Source organism: Zonotrichia leucophrys, chromosome 1 (assembly GCF_028769735.1).
Source record: "Zonotrichia leucophrys gambelii isolate GWCS_2022_RI chromosome 1, RI_Zleu_2.0, whole genome shotgun sequence".
Lineage (NCBI taxonomy): Eukaryota > Metazoa > Chordata > Aves > Passeriformes > Passerellidae > Zonotrichia > Zonotrichia leucophrys.
The window spans coordinates 9,947,773-9,969,970 of NC_088169.1; the positions used below are offsets into that span (position 1 = coordinate 9,947,773).

Here is a 22,198-nt window from a genome sequence, read left to right on the forward strand (position 1 = left end):
TCATCCAGAAAATGTGTAAAACTTTTTAATGGATTAACAGCTTGAGATTCTTTTCCTCATGGAAATGTTCCCTTCTGTGCACAAATTGCTATTGTATACTGAATATTTCAGTTTCCTTTATTACAGCTGGAGGAGACATTTGATTCAAGAAGCTCAGCTGTTTATTTTTATGTCATTACTACTTGGCCTTTTCATAGCTGCTTCAGGGGATGAGAGAAGAGGCTGCTGGTGACATCTTCACTATTTCTCTGTATTCTGTGTATTGGGCTTGCAGCCATCAATGGCATTGATGTCCTTAATGATGTTTTTTTTTTCAATTGTCCCAATGGCATTACTCAAAAAGAGTATTATGAGATTTTCATTTGGCAGATGAACTAGAAATATTCCACCAGGCAGAGCAATATTGCTATTACCATTCACATATCCCGAGTAAGTTTTCCAGCTTCTATTTTGCTAGAAACTATATAGCCTGTCATATGAAATGGGAAGATTTTGTTATGCAGTCAGAAGGAAATCACTTAAGTTTTAGATAATTGCTAGTTTTACTCATTTGTCATTTTTAGTAATAAAGGGAAGAATTGTAACTCTGAGCCAACCAACTGTGTGAAATTATAGTGCACGCAGGCTGATATTTTTCTTTTGTATCATTTAGGTTCCTCTGCAACACTGGAGTTTCTGTATGAATTGCAATATCAATCAGATGAAATTAGATATCAGCTTGAATCTTTGGTTGGAATGGAGCTGGTTGAAAAAGAATGGGATACAGAATCCAGAATTGTAACACTGATCTTTAATGTAGTGTTTGCACCTAGCAAACCAATGAGGTAAGGTCCTGTTCCAATACTATCAAAAAAACATGTAATGAAATCCATGTAATGGTCATTCTTACTTAGATAATCATTTCCCTGCATTCTTTTCCTCATTTTGTTTTCACCTCTGAGATCTATTGGTTTAGATTTTCTCCCTTGCTGCTTCTCAGTATGCTATCTTTGGTGTTAAAACTGACAGTGTTTCTTTTTAGTGCCTGTGAGATGATTCTTTTGAATTACTTCCATAGTCTGTGTGCACATCGTTTTACTTCTAAACACTGGAGTATTGAAAGACTTCCAATGAAAATTATTTGTTCTCATAATTCTTAAAAAAATACAAACAAGATGTTCTCTCAGTCTTGGAAATCTTTTCCTAGACAAGCATGTGTACATATTCTTTGACTGGGTGGGATAGCAGAATTTGAAATTAGTTTCTACTGCACCAGTAACAATGATCAATGATCAGGAAATTATTCTCCTTTTTTATAATTGTGATGTGACAAATTATCTATATGCTTTGATTTACAAAAGAGCATCTCCCTTCTTTAAAAAGAAACTGTTGAAGGGAGATCCTGTTGGAGATAGGGAAGTTGTCCCTTCCTTTGGGTACAGTCAGATGTGGGTAAGGAGGAGGCTGAAATGAAGCTTTTGGGACCTGCAGGCACAAAGTAAATCAGAGTCCCAACTTTACAAGGAGTGTTAGGGAACAGTCACTGCTGAGTATCATGGGTTGCATGAAAAGAGTTATCTTTAGGAGGCAGGGGGTTGCTCTTTATTTGCAGTAGTCCAGAAGATTAATGAAATAAACAAAGAGCAAACCTTTAGGAAGAATGATCCACCCACCTGATTCAGTGTCATTGTGTCAGAGGGAGGTGAATTTACAAAGCCTTTTCATTTCTACTCTCTCATTTTTATTCTGTTATTTTTTAATTTGGTTTGGATTTTTAATCTTCGTGTACTTTAGGCTTCCTGCAGAGGACTCAATGACAGCAATTAATTAGTTTTGTTATCTTCAGAATCTACAGCACCAACTCTCTTAGACAATCTGAAGGCATCAGAATCTGGCATTTTCCTTAAGTACATAGACCTTTGTCAGATCTATTTGATCTTACTATGAACTGCTAATATGTTCTAGACAAAATTCTCCTCTAACATCACAGTAAATATAGAATAATGAGTAAAATAAATTTAGTGTTTTTTTAATTTAAAAAAGAGCAAGCAGAAGAAGAATAACATCTCATGGCTGTGCCAGGAATGTTACTTCCATATTAAGTTCTTTCTTGTAATTTGCTGTAAATATCTAGCATTATTTAATCTACATTCCAGTCAAGTTTAGCTGATAAATACTATACCATGCAAAATTAGGGATGTATTCCAGTTTAAAGTAATTTGTATTTTCATTTTACTGCAGTTTACTTCTACACACTCAAAGATTTTTTTTTGTATATTAATCAGTTCATGTTTTATAATGTTTTTCTATGTATTGACTGTTGTTATCTGAAATTTTAAGGAGTGAGGCAACTCTTGTAATTCAGTGTACTGCAGGAGGCCTTTGGAAGTTTCCATTGGTGTTCATTGCCACAGAGCCAGAAGTGGATGATGTGATCAACATTGAAGCAGTTGGCCTTAATAAGGAATCCATAGTTGGCTTTAAGCTCACAAGCCAGACAAGGTAAAAACACTTTCATTCAAGAATTTATGCACTTTTCTGAGGGTACAACTCCTACTCAAACACATTGGTTAGAATAAATTTGGGCAACACACACATAACTGGGATGCAACTATTTCATCCTTATTTTCAAGAGCTGCATTGTTTAAGTAACAAGTGTGATTTTGAAGCTTTGTTATAGAAAACAGAAACATTCTACCTTTAGGCTTTGGCTTGAGAGAAAATCTGTGGAATAGATCCACATGTTTATGTTATGATTTTTTTTTTCGTCCTAAAAGGTTTAGGAAGATGTTAAAATGTGTAATACAATGTTAAGGAATGATAATAATTTTCTGCTATTAAAGGCTCACTAGTAAGACTTTAAAAACTAGTGCTTTTACTAATAGATTTTTTCAATGTACTTTATGCTTACACCAAGTTAAAAACATTCCCTCACCTTGTGCTTTAAAGAATTTTAAATTTGCCATTCTTTTTAAAGTACTCTCATTGTATTATATGTGTGCTATGAATTCATCTCTGCTTCCACTTGCTAAAATAATGGTGTAATTCTTCAGTATTTTGTTACTCTCCTTTTTTAAAAGCCCTGCAGAAACCCCTGTTAATATATAATTTTTGCATATTTCAGTTATTTCCCCAGAGTTTTACAATGTTACAGTAAACTTACAATGCCATTTGTATACAGCAGGTAGTCAAGGAATAAATTGTGTGTGTGATAATGATAGATATGTTTAAAATATTAAACAGGGAATCTGAATGAATCACAATGTTTTCAATCTATGTACCTTATAGAAGTTTTAAATTTTCTTTTATTTTCTTTTAAATTAAAAATTTTTACTATATTTCTAGAAGGTGTACCAGATATGCAGATTGACACTTTCATGGTGGATACATCCTTTGGTTTCATCCTCATCAGGAAATGTATTTGGTTACAACTGATATTTTTTTAGGCTTATTTCCAAAAGCTGTGTCTCTGAGAGGGACAGTTGTTCCAGGTTGTAGATGTCTGTCAGTGATGTTAATTGAGGACTCTGACAAAGGCTTCTATCACAGTGTTCAAGTTAACAGCTTCAATAGAATGGCTGTTTCAGGAACAAAAGCAAAGCAAGTGCTCTGGCAATACTGTAATCTCCTGGTAGGTGTTTGATAGCAGTGAAGATACCTGATGTTCTCCAGAAAGGTGTTATAAAACCTGACTCATTATAGTTATATGGAGAAAGAGCAGTGATGGAAGATAGATTCTCTTTTGCCCTTAAACAAATTTCAACTTTATTTTATATAGCAAGTGTTCCTCCCATACATTTCAAATGCAAAATGTAATGCTTGCATGTATTAAAAAAGCTCTGTGTTATAAACAGTACCAGGAACTCTGCTCATGAGGGTGCCTTGGGAAGAGCACTGCCAGGGAGGGGATCCTGCTCCTCAGCCCTGTGAGGATCACCTGGAGTGCTGCGTCCTGTTCTGGGCTCCTCAGGACAGGACAGACATGGAAATCCTGGAGCTGATCCAGTGGAGGGTGACAAAGATGATGGAGGGACTGGAGCATCTCACTGAGGACAGGCTGAGGGAGCTGGGCCTGTCCAGCCCCGAGAAGAGAGGGCAGAGGGGCCCTGATCCCTGTCAGTGTCTGCAGGGAGGCTCAGGGCATGGACCAGGCTCTGCTCCCTGGTTCCAGCAATGGGACAGGAGGAACAAACAGAAACTGATGCACAGAAGTTCCACCTGAACATTAGGAATAATTTCTTTCCTTTTTAAAACCCAAATACTGGATCAGATTGTCCAGAGAGGGTGTAGAGTCTCTCAGTGGAGATATCCAAGAACTGGCTGGACACAGTCCTGTGCTGGGGGCACTGGGATGGCCCCACCTGGGCAGGGAGGCTGGAACTGGTGACCCACTGTGATCCCTTCCAGCCTGACCCACTCTGTGATTCTGTGAACTGCTCGATAAGTTATATATTGCTTTATCTTACCTGTGATTTGCTTAGGAGATATTTATGGTGGAGGTATTGTATAGAAATAGAACACTCAGCCAACCAACACATAGTATAGAGGACCTGCAGATTAAAAGCAATTACATAAGAAAAGCATATATTACAGGTGTAATTTAATGCTTGAATAACTCAAATTATTTAGATTAAAAATAAAATAATGACATAATAATACAGGGTTTAAAATTTTTGGATAGGATACAAAGTGCCATCCTATAGATCTTCCCTGAAAAAACAGATGATCAGCCCTTTGGAATTTTCTTGGTTATCAATTAGCAGGACAATCCATAGAGAAGCAGTTCTGTGACTTTAAGAGAGATGAGGTATTTTTCTCCTTGCCTGTATAGATACTTGATGTCTTCTTTTTTTATGCTGGACAGTAGCTCATGGCACTGCTGCTTGGGGAGAACTGTGGGGGAAACAGGTGTATTTATGAGTAACCTGCTAGGGAAGGACTCTGCAGATGTGTCTTTTTCTCCTGCTACTGCCAGGAAAGAGGGGTTGCACAGCATCACTGAGGACACCTCTGCATCTTTTTGAGCTACCGGGGTGCATAGTGGTGCAACAAAGAGTATATGAGAGCCACAGGCCCTAAAAAAGGCTCAGGATCTTACTAAGAACAGATTAGGATTTATATATATAGGAATATATATATATATAGAGGAATATATATATATATATATATATATACACACACACACACACCACATTGAATGAGGATTTTTCAGTGCTCCACAATAAATCTATGAGATCAATAGATTTAGCTTTCTTTTTCTTTACAGCTAGTGCAACTCAAATGTGGCCTTCCTCCTTAAATTTCACATTCCTCCCCTCCCTCCCCCAAAATCCTGTGTGTGTACAGGATATCTCAGAATGAATTAATGATTTTGGAAGGATGATCAGTTAAAAATGGGAGGTCATTGCTACACTCTTCACAATGATCTGCAGTTCATGAAAATATGTAATGCACCCTTTCAATACATTTAAATTTCAACAATGAGAAATAGCCCAATATATGCTCCAGGAAATAATGAAAGATACTGAAAATGCAGCTAAACAGTTTTATTGCATGAAGAAAACAGATGTATTTTTAAAAACTATATGCACCTCTGTCAATTGGAATAGAGTAGACCAATATTTTACTTTCAGCTTTAAAAATTCCTAAGAGACATGTTGTTGAAGGGTTTTTTGTATTGGCATTAAGCTTGATTAGAGTCAAATAAGCAGATTTCACTTCCTAAATAAGAAAAATCTACCACTTAGCATTCATGGATGACCTTTTTTGGGTTTTATCATAAATGCAGGAGTAATTCAACACTAACTGAAATCATTGGCAGCATTTCCACTGGAGTAATTTGTTTTAGTATAAACCTCTAATGTTTGAGATAATATTAGTGCTTGTTTTAATACCAAATGCATTATTGAATGCCAATGGTTTACAGAATGACAGCAGTTTAAACCAAAAAGGATAGGATATTATCCTTGGAAAAAAAACTTACAGAAATTTATTTGATTGATATCTATCTTAAATTATTGGTCTATTATTTTATGTTGAAATCTGCAACTGAACATAAAATAAAAACTCTCAAAGTGATACTTTGCTTAAGAAAACTAGCCATTTCTATATTTGACACACTGAAGATAGATTAATGTATTTTTAATCAACTAAGTTTGGGATCAGGACATTTGCATTAATACAGATGTGGGCTTTGGAGCTTATTTACTGCTCTATCTTCCTGTACAGAGTTATTTTGATGGTTGGACTTATTTCTTCACATTAAGATACTGATGTCCACCTACAGCAGAATGTTACCTTATGTTTTCCAGGGCAAATACTTCAGTAGCCAACGTGAGATGTGTGGGATAGATAGATAGATAGATAGATAGATAGATAGATAGATAGATAGATAGATAGATAGATAGACAGACAGATAGATAGATATTTGTTAACACTATATTCACTTGGAAATCTTCTGTAAACTACACTACATTTGAAGGTTTAGTCAAGCTGGGGGATAATTCTCCCCTGTTCTGTCTGCTTTTTTCTCATGCAGAGTTTCCTTTCACCAATTTAGTTCTGCCTTCCCACGTATCTGTTAGTGATTGTTACAATCATGTATGGCTTCCCATATGCAGTAGAATTTTTCCATCTTTCCATCCTGCCCTGTCACTCCAATCCTGTGTTTATCACAAGCAGGATATTTGTTACATTAAGGAAACTTCTTGGATAAACTCAAACTGCCCCTCTGAAAAACATGGCACCTGTTATCACAGCCTCAAAAAAAAGCAAACAGCCTCATGTTGATGTGATCTCCCCAGAGGGCAATCTGCAAAATCCAGGGCTCCACCTGATTTTGGACACAGAGCTAGAATAAGAAGGAAGAAAAGCCCCAAACTGGTGGACTGGGGAGATGAGAATAAAGATGAAATTAGGCTTTAAAATGACTGCACATGCAGATTTATTTCTCTTAACCTACTTTTCATTGGAGATTTTCCTTATTTCTTCTATGTACATTTCCTACTGCATAGAATAAATCTTCAATTAAGAACATTGCTTGGTCACACAAAATTAATTTTAATTCTGAGGAATTAGTGGGCAACCCATTTTGTTTCTGTACCCACCCTTATTTTGAAGGGAAAACAACAAAAAATGTTTACAATTACAATTTTAAGAATCATTTCTATCTTACTCTGATTACTGCTACGTTTCATTAGAAATACCATGAGCCAGGATTAAGTGTGCTGCAAGAAAATGCATTTTTTACATTCTCAGTTCATCCATCCTCTCCTTCACTCTCTCACACATTGTTGTGTATGATACAGGCCTGGATTCCTCTGCCAATCTCTTTGTTAACAGTTCTGCAAAATTCTACCACCAATCTAAGGATGTAATTAGAATACTTCCTCTTAGTACTTCCCACACAGCAGCAGCTGCAAAACACAAATGTTGAATGGGCTCCATTTTTTGGAGCCTGAATGGAGACTAGGGGAAAATATTGATGATGGTAACATTCAGCAGACCTTTTACAAAGTTGTGATCACCCTTGCTAACAATGCAATCCTTGACATGTCGCACATTTAGCCAGGACCTGTTTGCAGTCATCACTCAATCTGCAAACAGCACCCCTGGGTAAAACAGGAATGAGACAGAAATGAGCTTGTGCAGATAGAACCTCTAACTCCTGCTCTGGTTTTACAGCATGCACACACAAAAAAAGGCATCTCAGGGTTGATAAAGCATTCCCTGACAGGCATTTGTCATGCAGCGCTTGCTCATATTTTTTGAAAGTCCTTTAATTCTACAGCAGCCTTTCCAAAGAAGTGATAGCCGGAGTTTTAAAGCTTTTCTGATGTTCAGAGTTCAGGATTTAGAGTGGTCAATTAAACCAGAGTTAGTTTGGGTATGAAACATAACCAATTTTTTATAAATAATGATGAGTTTCTAATTTGTTTTTCCATTGCATTTTTTTTGTTGATAAGACATTATCTAAATCATACCAAGTATCACTAATGATTCTATAGAATTTGACAACAGCATACAATTAATATGTTTTAAAGACTTGACTGTGTAATAACTGAAATTTCTTGTGTCATCCAACAGATGTTAACTACAAATTAAAATAAAAACGTTTAGTTATGATTAACTATTTTTTGAACTACTTGAACTATTGTAACATTTTAATATCCCTTATTTATTGAAGCAGTTATCTACTTTACAGACTAAGACATTTTGTTACTCTTCTTTTATTAGCAAAAAATACCCAAGTATTTGGCCAAAAAGACTAGGTGGTGGTATTTTTATGCATGGCTTTTCAAAATGCTGAGTTTTGTAAAGGAATACATTTCTACAGGAATAATTTACTGCTTTAGTAGTTTTGGGAAGAGAAACATTAAACCTATTTTGAGCCATAATTTAATAAAATTTAATAAATAGTTTCAGTTTTATGAGTGTTTTATAAGATTTGGTGTGTGATCTCTACAGGATTATAAATTTTAAGTTCTTCTTTCATTGAAGATTTATTGTTGCTGCTTTTGTTTTTTAGTTTAATAATTTGAAAATTGTGTAGCATGAGAACATTGATAAGCAGAGACTTCTATATAAGGACAAGGTTGAAAGATTAATTATAAAAATGTCCATGTAAGACAAGAAAACCTCTTTTCCAGGCTGTCATGATTTGATTGTACAATTGTTATTTAAATTCAAGTTAGTGTTTACTCTTGTTCATTATTTGAGTGAGGACAGAGTTTGTGTTGTCTGATGGCATTATCAAACCATTATGAGAGGAATTAAGGAAAGACAGATGGGAAAACACATTTATTGTCTTTGTTTTATAAGGCTTCTGCCCTTACACTTTCTAATTCATTTGTGCTTGGTTTATATGTGTTTTCAAAACTCTACACATGATTAAGCTTTATAAAGTGTGTTCATATCTGCCACCCTTCTTGAAAAAGTGCAGACTGCCTCACAACTGACCTTCATGGCTGAGAAATGACAAGCCAAACATTCATTCCAGAGCTGTTTCACCTGAAGGATTAATCAAAAAGGAGGAATTAAATTTTAATAAGTTTAAGAAACAGAATTATTAATTTTTAATTATACACTAAATATACAGACACAGAAAATGATAATGTCTGAAATTCAGGTGCTATTCTGGGAATTTCATCTCCAGATTTCCCTTTATTATAAAAGATAAGAAAGTTAAAGCAATTTACTTGTGCTAGTGAGGTCCCCAACATTCCAGTTCATCTCCCTAATGTGAACAGCAGTGAAAGCCCTGCTTGTTTTGTCTCAGGGAGAATTTTTAGATTTATTTTTAAAACAATGCAAGATTTATCAGTGAAAGGTTTCTGTTTCAGATTTTGTATAATTTTTTTCATTGCTGGTTTTTGTACCATCTTCATCACAATCCCTGCTTGCCTATCATTTTATGGCTAAACATTTAACTTGTCAGGATTTCTATTTTCCTTACATGGACATAGTTTCTACTCTAAGAAACATTTATAGTTTCTACTCTGAGAAACATTTTGCATCCAGTAGACACCCTGACTTTTTTGTTTAAACTGACAGGCTTTGGGAACAAGAATGTTTTAGCTGTGATTATATGTGTTCATGCAAGTTCATATGCCTTTATGTATTTTACTCAAAAATTATAGCTGCCTCTAGTAGCTTGTTATAATGCTGTCAAGAAGCATGCAGATTTTATTTAAAGCTTTTTTTTTTTTTTCTTTCCATTTTTAAAATCTGACAAGGGTGATGTAATAACATTATTTTTCTCTGACTTGGTAAATATCTTGTGCATAATTATAGGTGAGTTTTTTGACAGTTTCACTTTAAACTGTCTGATCCCCTTGTCTGGACAAAAACTGTGTTTTTTTCTGCTCTGTGTTTTCTGGCTGTTTTGATGGCTCTTAAAAATTCTGAAGCAAGCTACTGTTGCATATCTCCCTGCTAAGAGGCAATATCTGCAGGAATGAAATCTGTATTTTCCTGTGTCTGCTGTGTAAGCAGCCTGTCCCCTGCCTCATCTCCCCCAGCACTTCATCATCACATCTGTGGTCCAAGTCATGCTCTTGGATGTCTTACAAAAACACCAAGCACTTACTGGGAGTTCTCATCCCTAACTATTCACTGGAAAACAGACTGAGCATGGGAGACACTGAAAATGCTGCCTTGAAATGTTCCTGAAGCCAGTCAATAGAGCAGTGATGCTGGAAATGAAAACCTGTGTCCAGGTCTGTTTTGAGCATGAAAATATTTATTTCAGGCATTTTTGATGAGTGCTCTGCTCGGCTGCTTAGTCAAGATCTGTCACTTATTTTTGATCCCATTGCTGCTGTCTGTGTGTAGTAGGTGTGCTCTAGGCATTCGCAGCTGAGCACTTCTTTTGGGAAACAAAGCTGTGAAAATTCCAGGCTTATCTGGCACATGGATGGGAGCTCAGGCCCAGCAGGATTATAGCCCAGCAGGGCTATAAACTCAGTGGCACAACTTTAGGCACCACAAAAAGAGGTTGTTAGCATAAGTTTGATGTCAAGACTAGAAGTCTGGAAATGTAATTTCAGACATTCAGGACTTTTGCCCACCTTGCTGCCACTTAAAGGAAAAGCCAGGCTAAATCTGCTGATGCATCCAAAAGCAATGCTTAGTGTCAGTTAATTTTTTGCAGGCAACAGAAGCTTTTTGGTTTCTGTTTTCTGCACTCTCACTGTTTGTTTCTATAAACTGGCAGTGTGACCTTTTTTTCAGGAGAGCATTTTGAATATAGAGCAACCTTTCATGAGAACAGATTCCAAGAGAGGGCTATTTTTAAACAAAATTACAGAGGCCCAGCGTGCCACCCACAGCATAGCGCTTGCCCAGGAAATGTGGAACATTTCCACAGAGATATGACTTGCCATAAAATATTAAATTTCATTCCTTTGTGGGTATTTTCTTTGAAAAGTGTTATTTCTGGTGTGACAGTCCATAAATAAACAGATTTCAACAGCTTTTCTTTGAGATGCTGTTAGCTTTCCATTCTTCAGGTTTTATCAATACAGGAAAATGTATTCCCTCTAAGTGTGCACCATACTTGCCCTGCTGTACAGTGCCAGGCTGTTGTGGATTAATTTTTGACCATCCCATTGTATTTCTACTTTCAATTTCCTGTGTTCTCCTTCTGTTCAGAGAGTGATAGACTTGTCCTCAGCAACACACATAAAGACTAAAAGGAGAATGCCTCACCAGAAAATACAAAAATGTACATTCTTTTCATGCTGAGAATGTTTATGGCAGGGAGTCCCTGAGGTATTGTGATGGACCGGCTTTAGTTTGGGATTGGCTTAAGATTGTTTTATAGTGCTCAGTCACTGTCTTCACCAGTACTAGGGGTTTTCTTTGGGTCCAACAGCACTGCTGTGAACCAAGGCATTGGACAAGATCTGCAGTACCTGTGACAGAAATTCTTTGAGATAAGAGATACACAGTATTATCAATTCAGGAACTTAATTATGTTAGTGTAAAAATCTTAAAATGTTCAGTCTATGGGATATGAAAAATGTGAAAACAGTGATAAAAATTATTACTTTCCATATCTCCATTTCAAGGCTTTAAGAACTCCCTCCTAGTCTAGTAACACTCTGCCAGAATGCAAATTCAGTTCTAGTCATAAACCCTAATAAAATGGGCGGCTTGTCAGTTTTATTTGATTAGAGATTGGAAAAGGGAGTACTTTTAATAGGAAAAATGGATTGTCACTCTGATATGGAATTTACTTCTATCACTGTTATGATATTTTTACAAGTCAAATGATTCTTTTTTTTTTTTTCCTAGTGGCAAATGCTATCATTATTCCATAGTTAATATAATATTTATAATAGCATGTAAATGTGTTTGAAATTGAATATCAGTATGCAGGTCCCTGTGTATAAATAAAGAACCACTACAAAATAATTACTCTGTAAGAAAGAATGCTGTTAATATTCCATATTCATTCCATGCCATGTTTCCCGAGTCATGCCACATGGTGGCCTAAGTGTTAGATTGCAGATAAATCCTGTGAAGGTGCTGTAAAAGGCACAAGAGTGTCCTGTTTTTGTGCTTTTCTGCAGGTACCCAGAGCCATTCACTGCACACTTCCTGGCAGGCAGTGATCCCGATTTCCTTGTGATGCCACAAGCTGGAGAGCTTCTCCCAGAGGGCACTGGGGGAACCCATATAACAGTGGGGTACAAGCCAAGGATGTACGGCAGGAAGCACACAGCAACCCTGGTCATTGAGGTAAGCCTTCCAATCACAAATCCTCCTGCAGGAGTGCAGCAGGAAGAGAATCCTGCACCAAGGAGCAGCACTGGAACACACCCAGTGCATGCGCTGGGATGGCTTTGCTGCTCCTCACAATGGACAAGAATAAAACTAAATTTGGAGAATTGACTGATGAAACTGGAAAAATATACTGTATTTTAGACTTTATTATAATTTCTACATTATCCTTTTTCCATCAGCACCAGAGGCAGATGCTTCATCTTGATACGTTTGCCCCAACTCCACAGACAACATGATTTTCACAGAGAAATCAATATAATCCTGTAAAGAACTGGTGGAGAATATAAAAGTAGTTGAATATGTGAAGCCCAAGTTATTGATTTTAATTGTAATATACATCTTATATGATCAAAGGCTCCAAGAAGGCAGGTGCCCAACTGCAGAGGAGAGAATTTCAGAGCACAAAGCCAGGAATAGCTCTTTTGAAGCAAGATGCAAAATAAACAAAAATTATTTGCAACCAAGTAGCCTGTGTAAGTGTGAAGGTCAGGAAACATTTGAAGACGTGTATTCCTTCAACTGTTAAAATGCTCTCAGAAACCAATTTTCATGTTTTAAGTTATTCTTTAGAAGGAATGTATTGAAAACAAACAGCAGGGGAAAAACCCCACATTCTCTATAAATCATGGTTTGTACTTTCACTCTATTCACTGCATGCTGGTAGTGTTCTCAGCCTACTATATTAAGTGGAACAGCAATATTGATTTCAGAAATAAGATGGTCAGAATAAAGTTGATAAAAAGATGCATGGCAACTCACTGTAGTGTTTTATGTCTAGAAGTGACAACTAGTATGACAGTGAATAAGAAATTCAAATCCTGGAAAAAACAAGGTCCTTCAACCCCTCCTAGTTGTTTTCTTTTACTGTATTAGATGTCTGATTCATGCAATCTCTTTACATAAACAGCAAAGATGCTTATCTCTCTTCCATTTGAAAAATAAGATGGCTTACTGAATATATTTTGTCCCATTTTGTGTTTAAAAAGTAGTGTAGGACACAGCTATAGAGCTCAGACACTTGAAGTTTTGGAGCTGAACTGCTGTTTTTTGGCATGGCACATACAAATGCAGTACCTGTGCTTGTCCTTGGCTTAGCTTTCATCACTAACAAGGAGATTTTACCATAAATCTGTCTGGAATGGGACAAACACAATGATCAAAGGCTATTATTAGCTCTTTAAAAACTCAGGCAGTAATTCAGAATTTCCTTTTAGGAATTTATCAGTATAGATGGCCTGTGTCTAATTGGATTTTTAAGCTACATGCACTCACACCTCAGTCTGTGGTTATGATCTAGGCAGACAGCTTTTCTCATCTCCACCTTTGGTACTGTGTGTGGCTGCAGTAAGTCAGTCATTCATACATATTACATATATGTATATATATCTATATATGTATATATGTCAGATCATATCTTTTTGTATCTATTCCTAGATATTTAAAAATGCATCAAGGATTCTTGATTCTCACAAGCACAACTCCATCACAGTCTGTTAGAGCTGTTTCTAACATTCTCACTCAAATTGCAGAATTAAGTGGTTTCAGTAATGTTTTTTGATGAGGCCTTTGTTCTCTTTTTTTGGTAGCCCTTTTCTGTACTCCAGACTTCTCCCTTTGTGCTCCCCACAAGCTTTAATTCCTGCAGTTGTGATGGAACGTAGAGCATCTGTGGCTGTGTGTGATTCAGCTGCTGTGCTCTCAGCCCTGACCTGCTGTAAGATTTTATGAGATGTTCAGAATACCTGATACTTATTTCTGCCTTTTGTGTTTGTTGAAATAATTTCCATTAATAAACTGAGGGAGACAGACTTAGTAAGATATATTAAATAAAAGCTGTATTAAATCATTCTTATTTGGGGAATAACAGTGGAGGTGGTGAAATGCAATTAGTGTTTGACCTAACACTGAAGAACCTTTCTTGCTTGTATCCTCTCTAGCCAATATATTGGCTGAGGCTCTGGGCTATTTTTAGAAATGTTGAAGAAGCTTCTTTTCTTTTGCAGTGCCTCTCTTCTGCTGCTGCTGTAATAAAGGATTACAGTGCTCTTGCTTTAAAATGTCTTTTGCATTTTCAAGGGTAAACTCATACTCCAAACACTAACGTATTTTTATTATTAAATTCTTTGAGTATCAGATTTGTAATTTTTGTGTGTTTCAATGAACAGTGATAATTAAGCTGTAAAGTAGCAGAGATAGCAGAGTGAGTTCTTTTGTTTATGTTCATCATTACAATTGTGTTGTAAAGGAAAATGGGAGGTTAGGATTATGGAGGAAGATCCTACAGTCATCTTTTCCTCATTTGTTTTTAAATTTTAAACACAAATATTGTATATACAATTTTTTGTTTTATTATCCTGCTGAAAACCCAATGCTGAGAAGCTAATTAGCATTAACATATATGTAACAGTCTGTCTCTACCAGAACTTAGTGTGTACATTTTACTAACTGAATGCATATATATATATATATGCATATTGAAATACTGTTGTCTAGTTTATATTTCTGCACACAAATCAAGTTCTTTGTGAGATATAGTATGAATTCTTTGAGAATTCAATTAATTCTTTAATATTCATGAATACTTACAATGGATTTTATTAATGGCAGGAAACCTTAATTACTTTGCTGAACCAGTTAAAGCTCTTTAACCATCATTAAAACTTCTGTTCTCAGTCAACTACATCTCAAAACAATTGAAGTTAGATAATAATTTAAATAGCTGCTAGGATCTTTAATTTTGCAGAAGTGACATAGAAAATTACTTTAAAATTTTATGTAGATCAAAGAATTACAAAAAGGCAGTAAGTAAAATAATCATCCTTGTTTCTTTGAAAAAGCTTGTAGCTTTGAATGAGGACATCAAATCTTAATTGAGCTACAGGTGAGAAACAGTGAAACTGTGCCTAAACAGCATTTTTAAATAGCTATTTTTCTATAATCAAACTTCTAAATTTAGAATTGCCTTCATAAACAGCGCAGTTCTGAATGGAAAAAAATAAAAATATTATCGCTAATGATAAGTAAGTGAAGAGAGCACACCAGCACTCTACTTAGATGGGCTGTAAAGTGCTGTGAGGACAAAGGGACTTCCTGAGCCCCAGTGACATCCCAGAGCTGTGTGTGCCAGTGAGGCTGAACAGAACTGACAGAGCTGAGGGATGTCCAGGTGCAGCTGGGGCTGGAATCACTGCCAGGCACAAGGTGGGGCAGCCAGGAGGATGGGACTCCTAGCTAAGGGAATGTTCTTGTAGGCTTGCAGTTAATTTCCTTTCACCGTGCTGAATTCAGCTGGAGACCAGAGCAATTGCTTTGTAATTCATGTGTGAGACTTCTGAGATATTCTAAAGCAGGAGGCACACACAATAAGTCTTAAATGATCAAATAGGTGTCAGAGTGAACCAGATTGCAGGTAACATTATCAAGCCCTCCAGAAGTCAGGCTTGTGCACCTTTATTACTGAATAATCACTAACTTAGCCTATGGAAGATAGCATATCAAAACCATTTGTCATGCTGTTCTGCAAATAAATGATGCAGTGTGCCAGGCACAGTACCCAGGTGTGGCTTCTCTAAACCTGTCTATGCAAACTTGCATATCTTAACAGCAAACAGTTCTGTTACATATTCAGCAGCTTGCTGAAGCTGCCTTGTTCCTGGTGGATTTCTTAATTACCATAGTTCAATGTTATTTTAAGTTTTATCTCTTGAAAAGAATGAGCAAGGAAAAATGTAACTAACTTACTAGAATAATTGAAGTAGTTTCCCATTAAATAAGATACATGTTGGTGCTGGCTTGAGTTGTAACGTTAGAAACAGAGTGCAGAATCAGAACTCAACATTTTGGATTCACAAGCATGAGGAAAGGTTACTTTGCTTATTGAGACTTACAGTTCTGATAATGGAAAAAGGTGATAATAATGTGGGAACCATTGCTGTAAAAGAACACTGTCAGTTTTGGAGGATTTTGATTATATAATGTCTGAGCAATGTTGAGAAACAACTAATATTTGAAGTGCAGAAACCAATTACATAAATTTTAATTATATCTGGAAGTATTCTTTAAGCTAAGAAAATTTTTCTTATTCATCTTCTTTATTAGAAATTGATCAGAGCCTGAATGGGCATTTGTCGGCTTGTGGGAGGTGGTTTTTACTGCTTTGGGTTTTTTCCCCTTCTTTCCTTCACTTATCGAGCTATCATTGTCTTGATCCATGGATTTTCTTGCCTTGGCTCTTCCCTTACAAAGTTCACATAAAGGTTTGCTTTAATTTCATTCTGTATACACTGATGGTAATTGGTAATTTTTTTTTTTGTTTGTATAACAAAACCTTGCAGTATAAATCAATGGCCAGGAAACATTTGGTGTGATACCTGTAATTTCCTCTGGTTTTACTTTTTTATGAAGGCTTGTGAATTGTGTTTAGATTTTTTTGAGTTAACAGTATTTGGAAGCTAGCAGGAATACAATATTCCTTGAAATTCCTGATCCTTGCTCCCAGTCCACTTTCCTAACAGGTTGCTTTGGCAATTATTTACCATGTACTTCAATAGCACTTCCAGCCTACAGGGAACACCCATGGATAATATGTGGTTTGCAAATTATCCCTATGAATCATGATCCATCAGTAAAAATGGGTTGGATACCAAACAAATAGACTTTTATATAAATTATTTGGTGACTGTTACCAGTATTGGCTGAATAATTTGCTTCATGAACATTACTCAGTCAGCCATCAAGATGATTGAATGACTTAACTTGAATAACTTACATTATGTGATAGGAAGTGGCAGTTTATGTCTCATTTTTAATTGTTAAAAACATTTTTCAGAGAGATTTAGCTCAGTACATGGCCATTACTCCAGTCAGGTGAGCCAAATTGTTATTCTCTTCACATTTTGATTCAGGAATACTGAGGTTTTGAAAAAAGAAAGTCATTCATTTCAACAAGAAATCCTCCCTCAGATTGTCAAGGACATTCAGAATATGCTCTGGTCTTTCTTCTTAAATTGTGTGTGAAATAGGCCTAGATATGCATCACAGGGAGCCTGGATTCTTAACTACTTATGTTTATATCAGATATATCTTCTTAACAGAGATTCTCTTCTAATTTTGTTCTAGTCAGTACAGATTGCAGTGGATTTGATACTTTCATCTTTAGACTTTGTTACTACCAGAGCTAGAGTTGGAATTATTCCAAATTTGATATAATAAACTGCATTGCCTTAAAAATAGGAAGAAGTGTTCCTCTGATTTGGGAAATTTTGGCCTGCTTTTGAGGCAAGTAAATGCTGCTTGTAAATCAAATATTCCATCATAATTCTACTGTCATATGTGGATGGCCTTTGAAAGTCTCTCTTCTTCCTCTCCACCATTCCAGGAAAGTCTGAAGCTGTGATCTGTGTTTTCCTTTGCTGTGATGTGTCTGGCCTGGAAACCCAAAGCAGCGGCTTTGAGGCACTTGCATGAATTTTGAAGATAGATTTGCTCTTGCTGCAGTTTTCATATTGGTTAGAATAATTACTTGAGTTAAGCTTTACAGATTATCCCCCCAAAAAATTACTTACAGCTTGAGCAACTAATATTGTACTCTTGAAAATTAAGTATTGTAGTAAAAGAGACATTTATGGTTGCCTAAAGTTTACTGAAAAATACTTAAATCTAGGTTGCCTTGAAAATGACTAAATTCTGGGTGGTTCTAATGCTAAACAAAGAACCCCAAATTATGCTGACAATTACAGTAACTTTTCCATGTGTGTGACACTTGTTTTCCTTTAGCAGAAAATGCTGAGCTTACCTTACACAACATTAGTTTTTTCATTTAATGTGTAGATAAATTTTTCCTCAATGTTTGTTTCTAGTAGTCTTAGATGATGGCACATGATTTACAATAGGTGAATTGCCATAGTTCAAGATGAGATATTAGGGTGGAGTTGCAATGTCTTTTACTATATAACACCTGACATAGCAACAGAATAGGCGGCTTTTTTCAACAAGTCAAGCCATAACCCCCTTTTTTTTTTCCCACTGGACACACAATCCAGGATATTTCTATGGCAAACAGGAAATTAACATAAGGTTATTACTACCAGGAAGTCTGTATCTATTGTTTGATGCTGATGATAAGTGAAGTTGAGAGATAGAATAGTCCACCATTTTTGTTTAAATCACGCTAATTCTATGGACTAATTCTAATTACTAATTCCATGGACAGTCAAGTCACAATATGTGGGGATTTAATGAACAAAAATAGTTTTTAGTAACTTGCTACTAGGTTTAAATCATTGGCTGAAACACCTTTCGTATCTTTTTCTCTGACCTTGAAATAATCCATGAGACTTTCACACGGTGAGTATGACACTGAGGTTAAATTACCTTTAAACTAAATTGTTCATCTACTTTATTAAAGAAAGATAAACTGTTTAATTTTTTACTGAAGTTAATGAATGAATGAGCTCATTTTGGAGAGCCACTTCTCTTAAATGACAGCTTTACCTTTGGACATGAAGCTGGTTCATGTCACACCTGCTTTTGCTGGCTGTTACCTTTACAAACAGTAGAGTTACTAGTTCATTTCACACTATTATATAAGGTTGAGAATAAAGATGAGGTGGTCTTCCTGTTTTATGCAGAATAATATTCAATTTAAATTTAAATTTTGCTTTTAGTAGGATAGTAGTAAAAATCTAAGCACGCATGGTGAAATATCTACTGAGTTCTCATTTACTAATCTTACTGGAATAAGGCAAGTCATTCAGCAGACAGCATGTAAAATCAGTACTGCCCATTTTCAAGTAGAGGTTTCTTTAAAAATACACAGCAAAAAACCCCATAGTTATTATTTCAACATTGGTGCAGAAAAGTATAATTCAGTACCCAGAATGCTGGTTAAAACTACAATTAGAGATTGATATGATGATGGCATTTGGGACCTGTAAGTGTATGCACTATTTCTGTGAAATAATGTAAATGCTCTATAAGTGCACAGCAGAGAGCAAAGCCTGAGCCAAAGAGTTTATGGTTTAATGTTCTGAAACTTTTTGTTGTTGAGTATCTGTATTATAAATTCAAAACTGCTTGCAATGATACTCCTTAAATATAATATAAATTATCACTGAACAGGGTAGCAATAGGAATGGTAGGAAGAAGCATATGAAACATAACAAAGATAAGCATAATAGATTCAGACTTTTTCAGTGGCAAGTACAAAACTGATGTAACAAAACTTAGTAAAGTCAAGAAAAAATTTATCATGTTATTTTTTCCTCTTCTGTACGTTGTTGTAAATCTGGGATGCCTCCACAAAAGGTTGGAGGTAGAGAAGATTCACTGCTCATCTCTGTAGCTTTTGTAGTGCTTTACCTAGACCATAATTAAATGACAAAATGCAAAGAATAACAAGACAAATATACACACTGTGCTTTGGAGATGGTTGATAGCATTTATGGTGTGTGAAAATCAGTCACAATTTCTGTGGGTATTGTGGCACCTCTCTACAGGCCAGATCTGGCTGGGGTACTGCCATGCCCAGCAGCAGAGCAGGAACACAGAGCTCACACTGGAATGAACAAATTGGTCACAAATCCAGCCATGTGGGAAGGTGGACTGCCAGCTGAGGGAAAGACTCATGAGCTTTGAGGGTTGACTGTAGAACTGTTTTCTAGAGCAATTTGAAACAATATTAGCCTTTCTGATCTTTTGTTTCCTTAGAGGAAGAATGACACTGTTAGGTGTAATGTTTCTATCTACAATGGATTGTCCTAAGGATTAAGTTTTAAATGGGTGATGACTTCCATGAAGTACAACTCCTCCTGTAATGATAAAACTGGAAGCAACAGAGAAAAGTGACCCTATGAGCTGTGCCCCTGTTGTTCAGCACAGCAGAGAGCACCAAAAACCTGCTCTGGAACCACAGCCAGCACAGCTGTGTGACTGCACTGCTGTGTCTTGGGAAAGGCAGACCTTGGGAATTTGGAAATACCACTCATTTCATGTGACTTCCCTGCCCTGAGACTGCAAAGTCAGAGTCTGCTATGTTCTGTGTAAATGCCAAATTTCACTTGTATGAATATATTTTCATAGACTTATAAATGCCATATTTTTACTCAGTCTTCCTCTATTGGTTTTATCTCAGAAGGAGAAAGAAAAGCCCCAAATGTAAAACCTGAGATTTTCAGTCACTAGGTGTGAGGGAATTGATGACAGTCCATGCCTAAAGTGGGCATGCAATGATTTGTGCTTTTGCACAGTACAAAGCTGGGCATAATGACACATAATTTGAGATTCTATACTATCTTTCAGGTTTGTAATATTTCTGTTGTTAGTTTGTAGTTTTGGAATTTGTTTTAAAGAAAAGGATAATAGAAAACTAAAACCCAGGAATATACCTTTTTCCAGATGTAAAAACAGGAAGGTACTAGAAATTTAGAATAAAGACCTGCTTTCAAAATTAAAGTGATCTGTTATGAAAGGAAAAGTATTGGAAGATCTGCAAAAATTACACATGAGTTTCTAACAATCAAATTTTAGTTTCAGGACAGTAATGAAGCATGGGAGGTAGACAGCAGTATACCCTAATATTCATAGAAATAAAAGTTCTTAAGCATGGATAGATGGGATTTGTAGTAAGAATAAGGACCATGTACTCAGGAAGAATCAAGTATTCAAGCATTACAAGACTTGACATGGAAACATATGTTCCATTCCTAGAGACGAGTTATAAACACAGAACAAATGAAGAGTGTCATTTTCAATCCACAGAAATATGCCTCAAACCAGAGATTCCAACATGAAGCTTCAATTCTCTTGTGCATACTCTGAATCCTTTTGTCTTAGTTTTGTTCATTGCTTTAATGTGAAAATCCCACAATTTGATATTACCAATTGTTACAGATAGCAGAGCTGCAAGTGAATCCTGTGGTACAAACTTGATGCATTTATGTTGTAGTAAGGAACAGTCACCTTTGAAAAGCATACAGAGCTCTTTGAAAAACATATAGACTTCTGGGATTTTTAAATAAAAAAGGAATTTTAGATCAGCCAGGGAAGGTAAATTTCTCATCTTTGTTGTGCCTGTTCCTGAATAAAGCTGAATGTGATTTCAGTTCTTTGTTCCAGGAGTGCAATTCTCATTCTGTGTTATTCCAGTGCATTACATAGGAAAGGACAAATATCTTTTGAAATCTGTGTTGCATCTAAAATCACTGATGAATTTACAAGGTATTTGACAATTGATTTTTTTTTTTTTGGTCTGTTCATTATTTTCAGACACAATCAATGCAGTGGACATACATAATCAATGGACTTCCTCCACAGACTGAACCACCCACAGTGGCAGCAAAAGTGGTTTGCACCAGCAGCTACAGAGGATCGTTCACAGTCCGGCAGCGCAACTTTGTACGTGAAAACCTGAAACTTATAACCACTGGGGCATCCTCACCTATCAAAGGAGCCCCTTTGGTCCTTAGGAATAGACTGAAAAAGTTATAATCTGTTAATTTTTGGTAAGAGAACAAATAAATTCTGCAGATAAAAAAACCATGCAGTTTGTTAATTTTTTTTAAACAGATGTGGAATGCATTGATTGTATGTTCTGTATGGAAGATTCAGAGCACTGGAGCCCTAGTAATAGTCCTGTTTTTCTATAAGGGATTTTGGATGCCTAACAATTTATTTATGTCATGCAGATGTCATCAAGTTCAGAGGAAAAGCTTTAAGTTTAAAAAAATTATATCCGAAGATTGGGCAACTCAAACTAATGCTTTGCTTTCTGAAGGATGTTGGTTTAATAAGACTGTAATAGGAAGTTTCAGTGAACATTCTGTGTGATGTTCAGCACATCACATCCATGCAAACCAAGCAAGAAAAAAAAATCTCTGTTCTCCTCCACAAGAAAATTCTTACCTTTTCTTGGTTTGGAAAAGTTAAATAATTA

At 36.0% G+C, this 22,198-nt stretch overlaps 1 protein-coding gene across 1 annotated transcript in view; it reads left to right on the forward strand.

Moving 5' to 3' along the window:
* Nucleotides 1-21,956, forward strand: part of CFAP47 (cilia and flagella associated protein 47) — a 259,907-nt gene extending 237,951 nt beyond the window's left edge. Inside the window, exons 62-65 of the mRNA XM_064710667.1 lie at nt 653-824; nt 2,320-2,481; nt 12,054-12,222; nt 21,532-21,956. Of these exons, the coding sequence (XP_064566737.1) occupies nt 653-824; nt 2,320-2,481; nt 12,054-12,222; nt 21,532-21,753 (725 nt within the window). The 3' untranslated portion in view covers nt 21,754-21,956. The remainder of the gene's footprint in view (nt 1-652; nt 825-2,319; nt 2,482-12,053; nt 12,223-21,531) is intronic.
* The last annotated feature ends 242 nt before the right edge of the window (nt 21,957-22,198 follow it).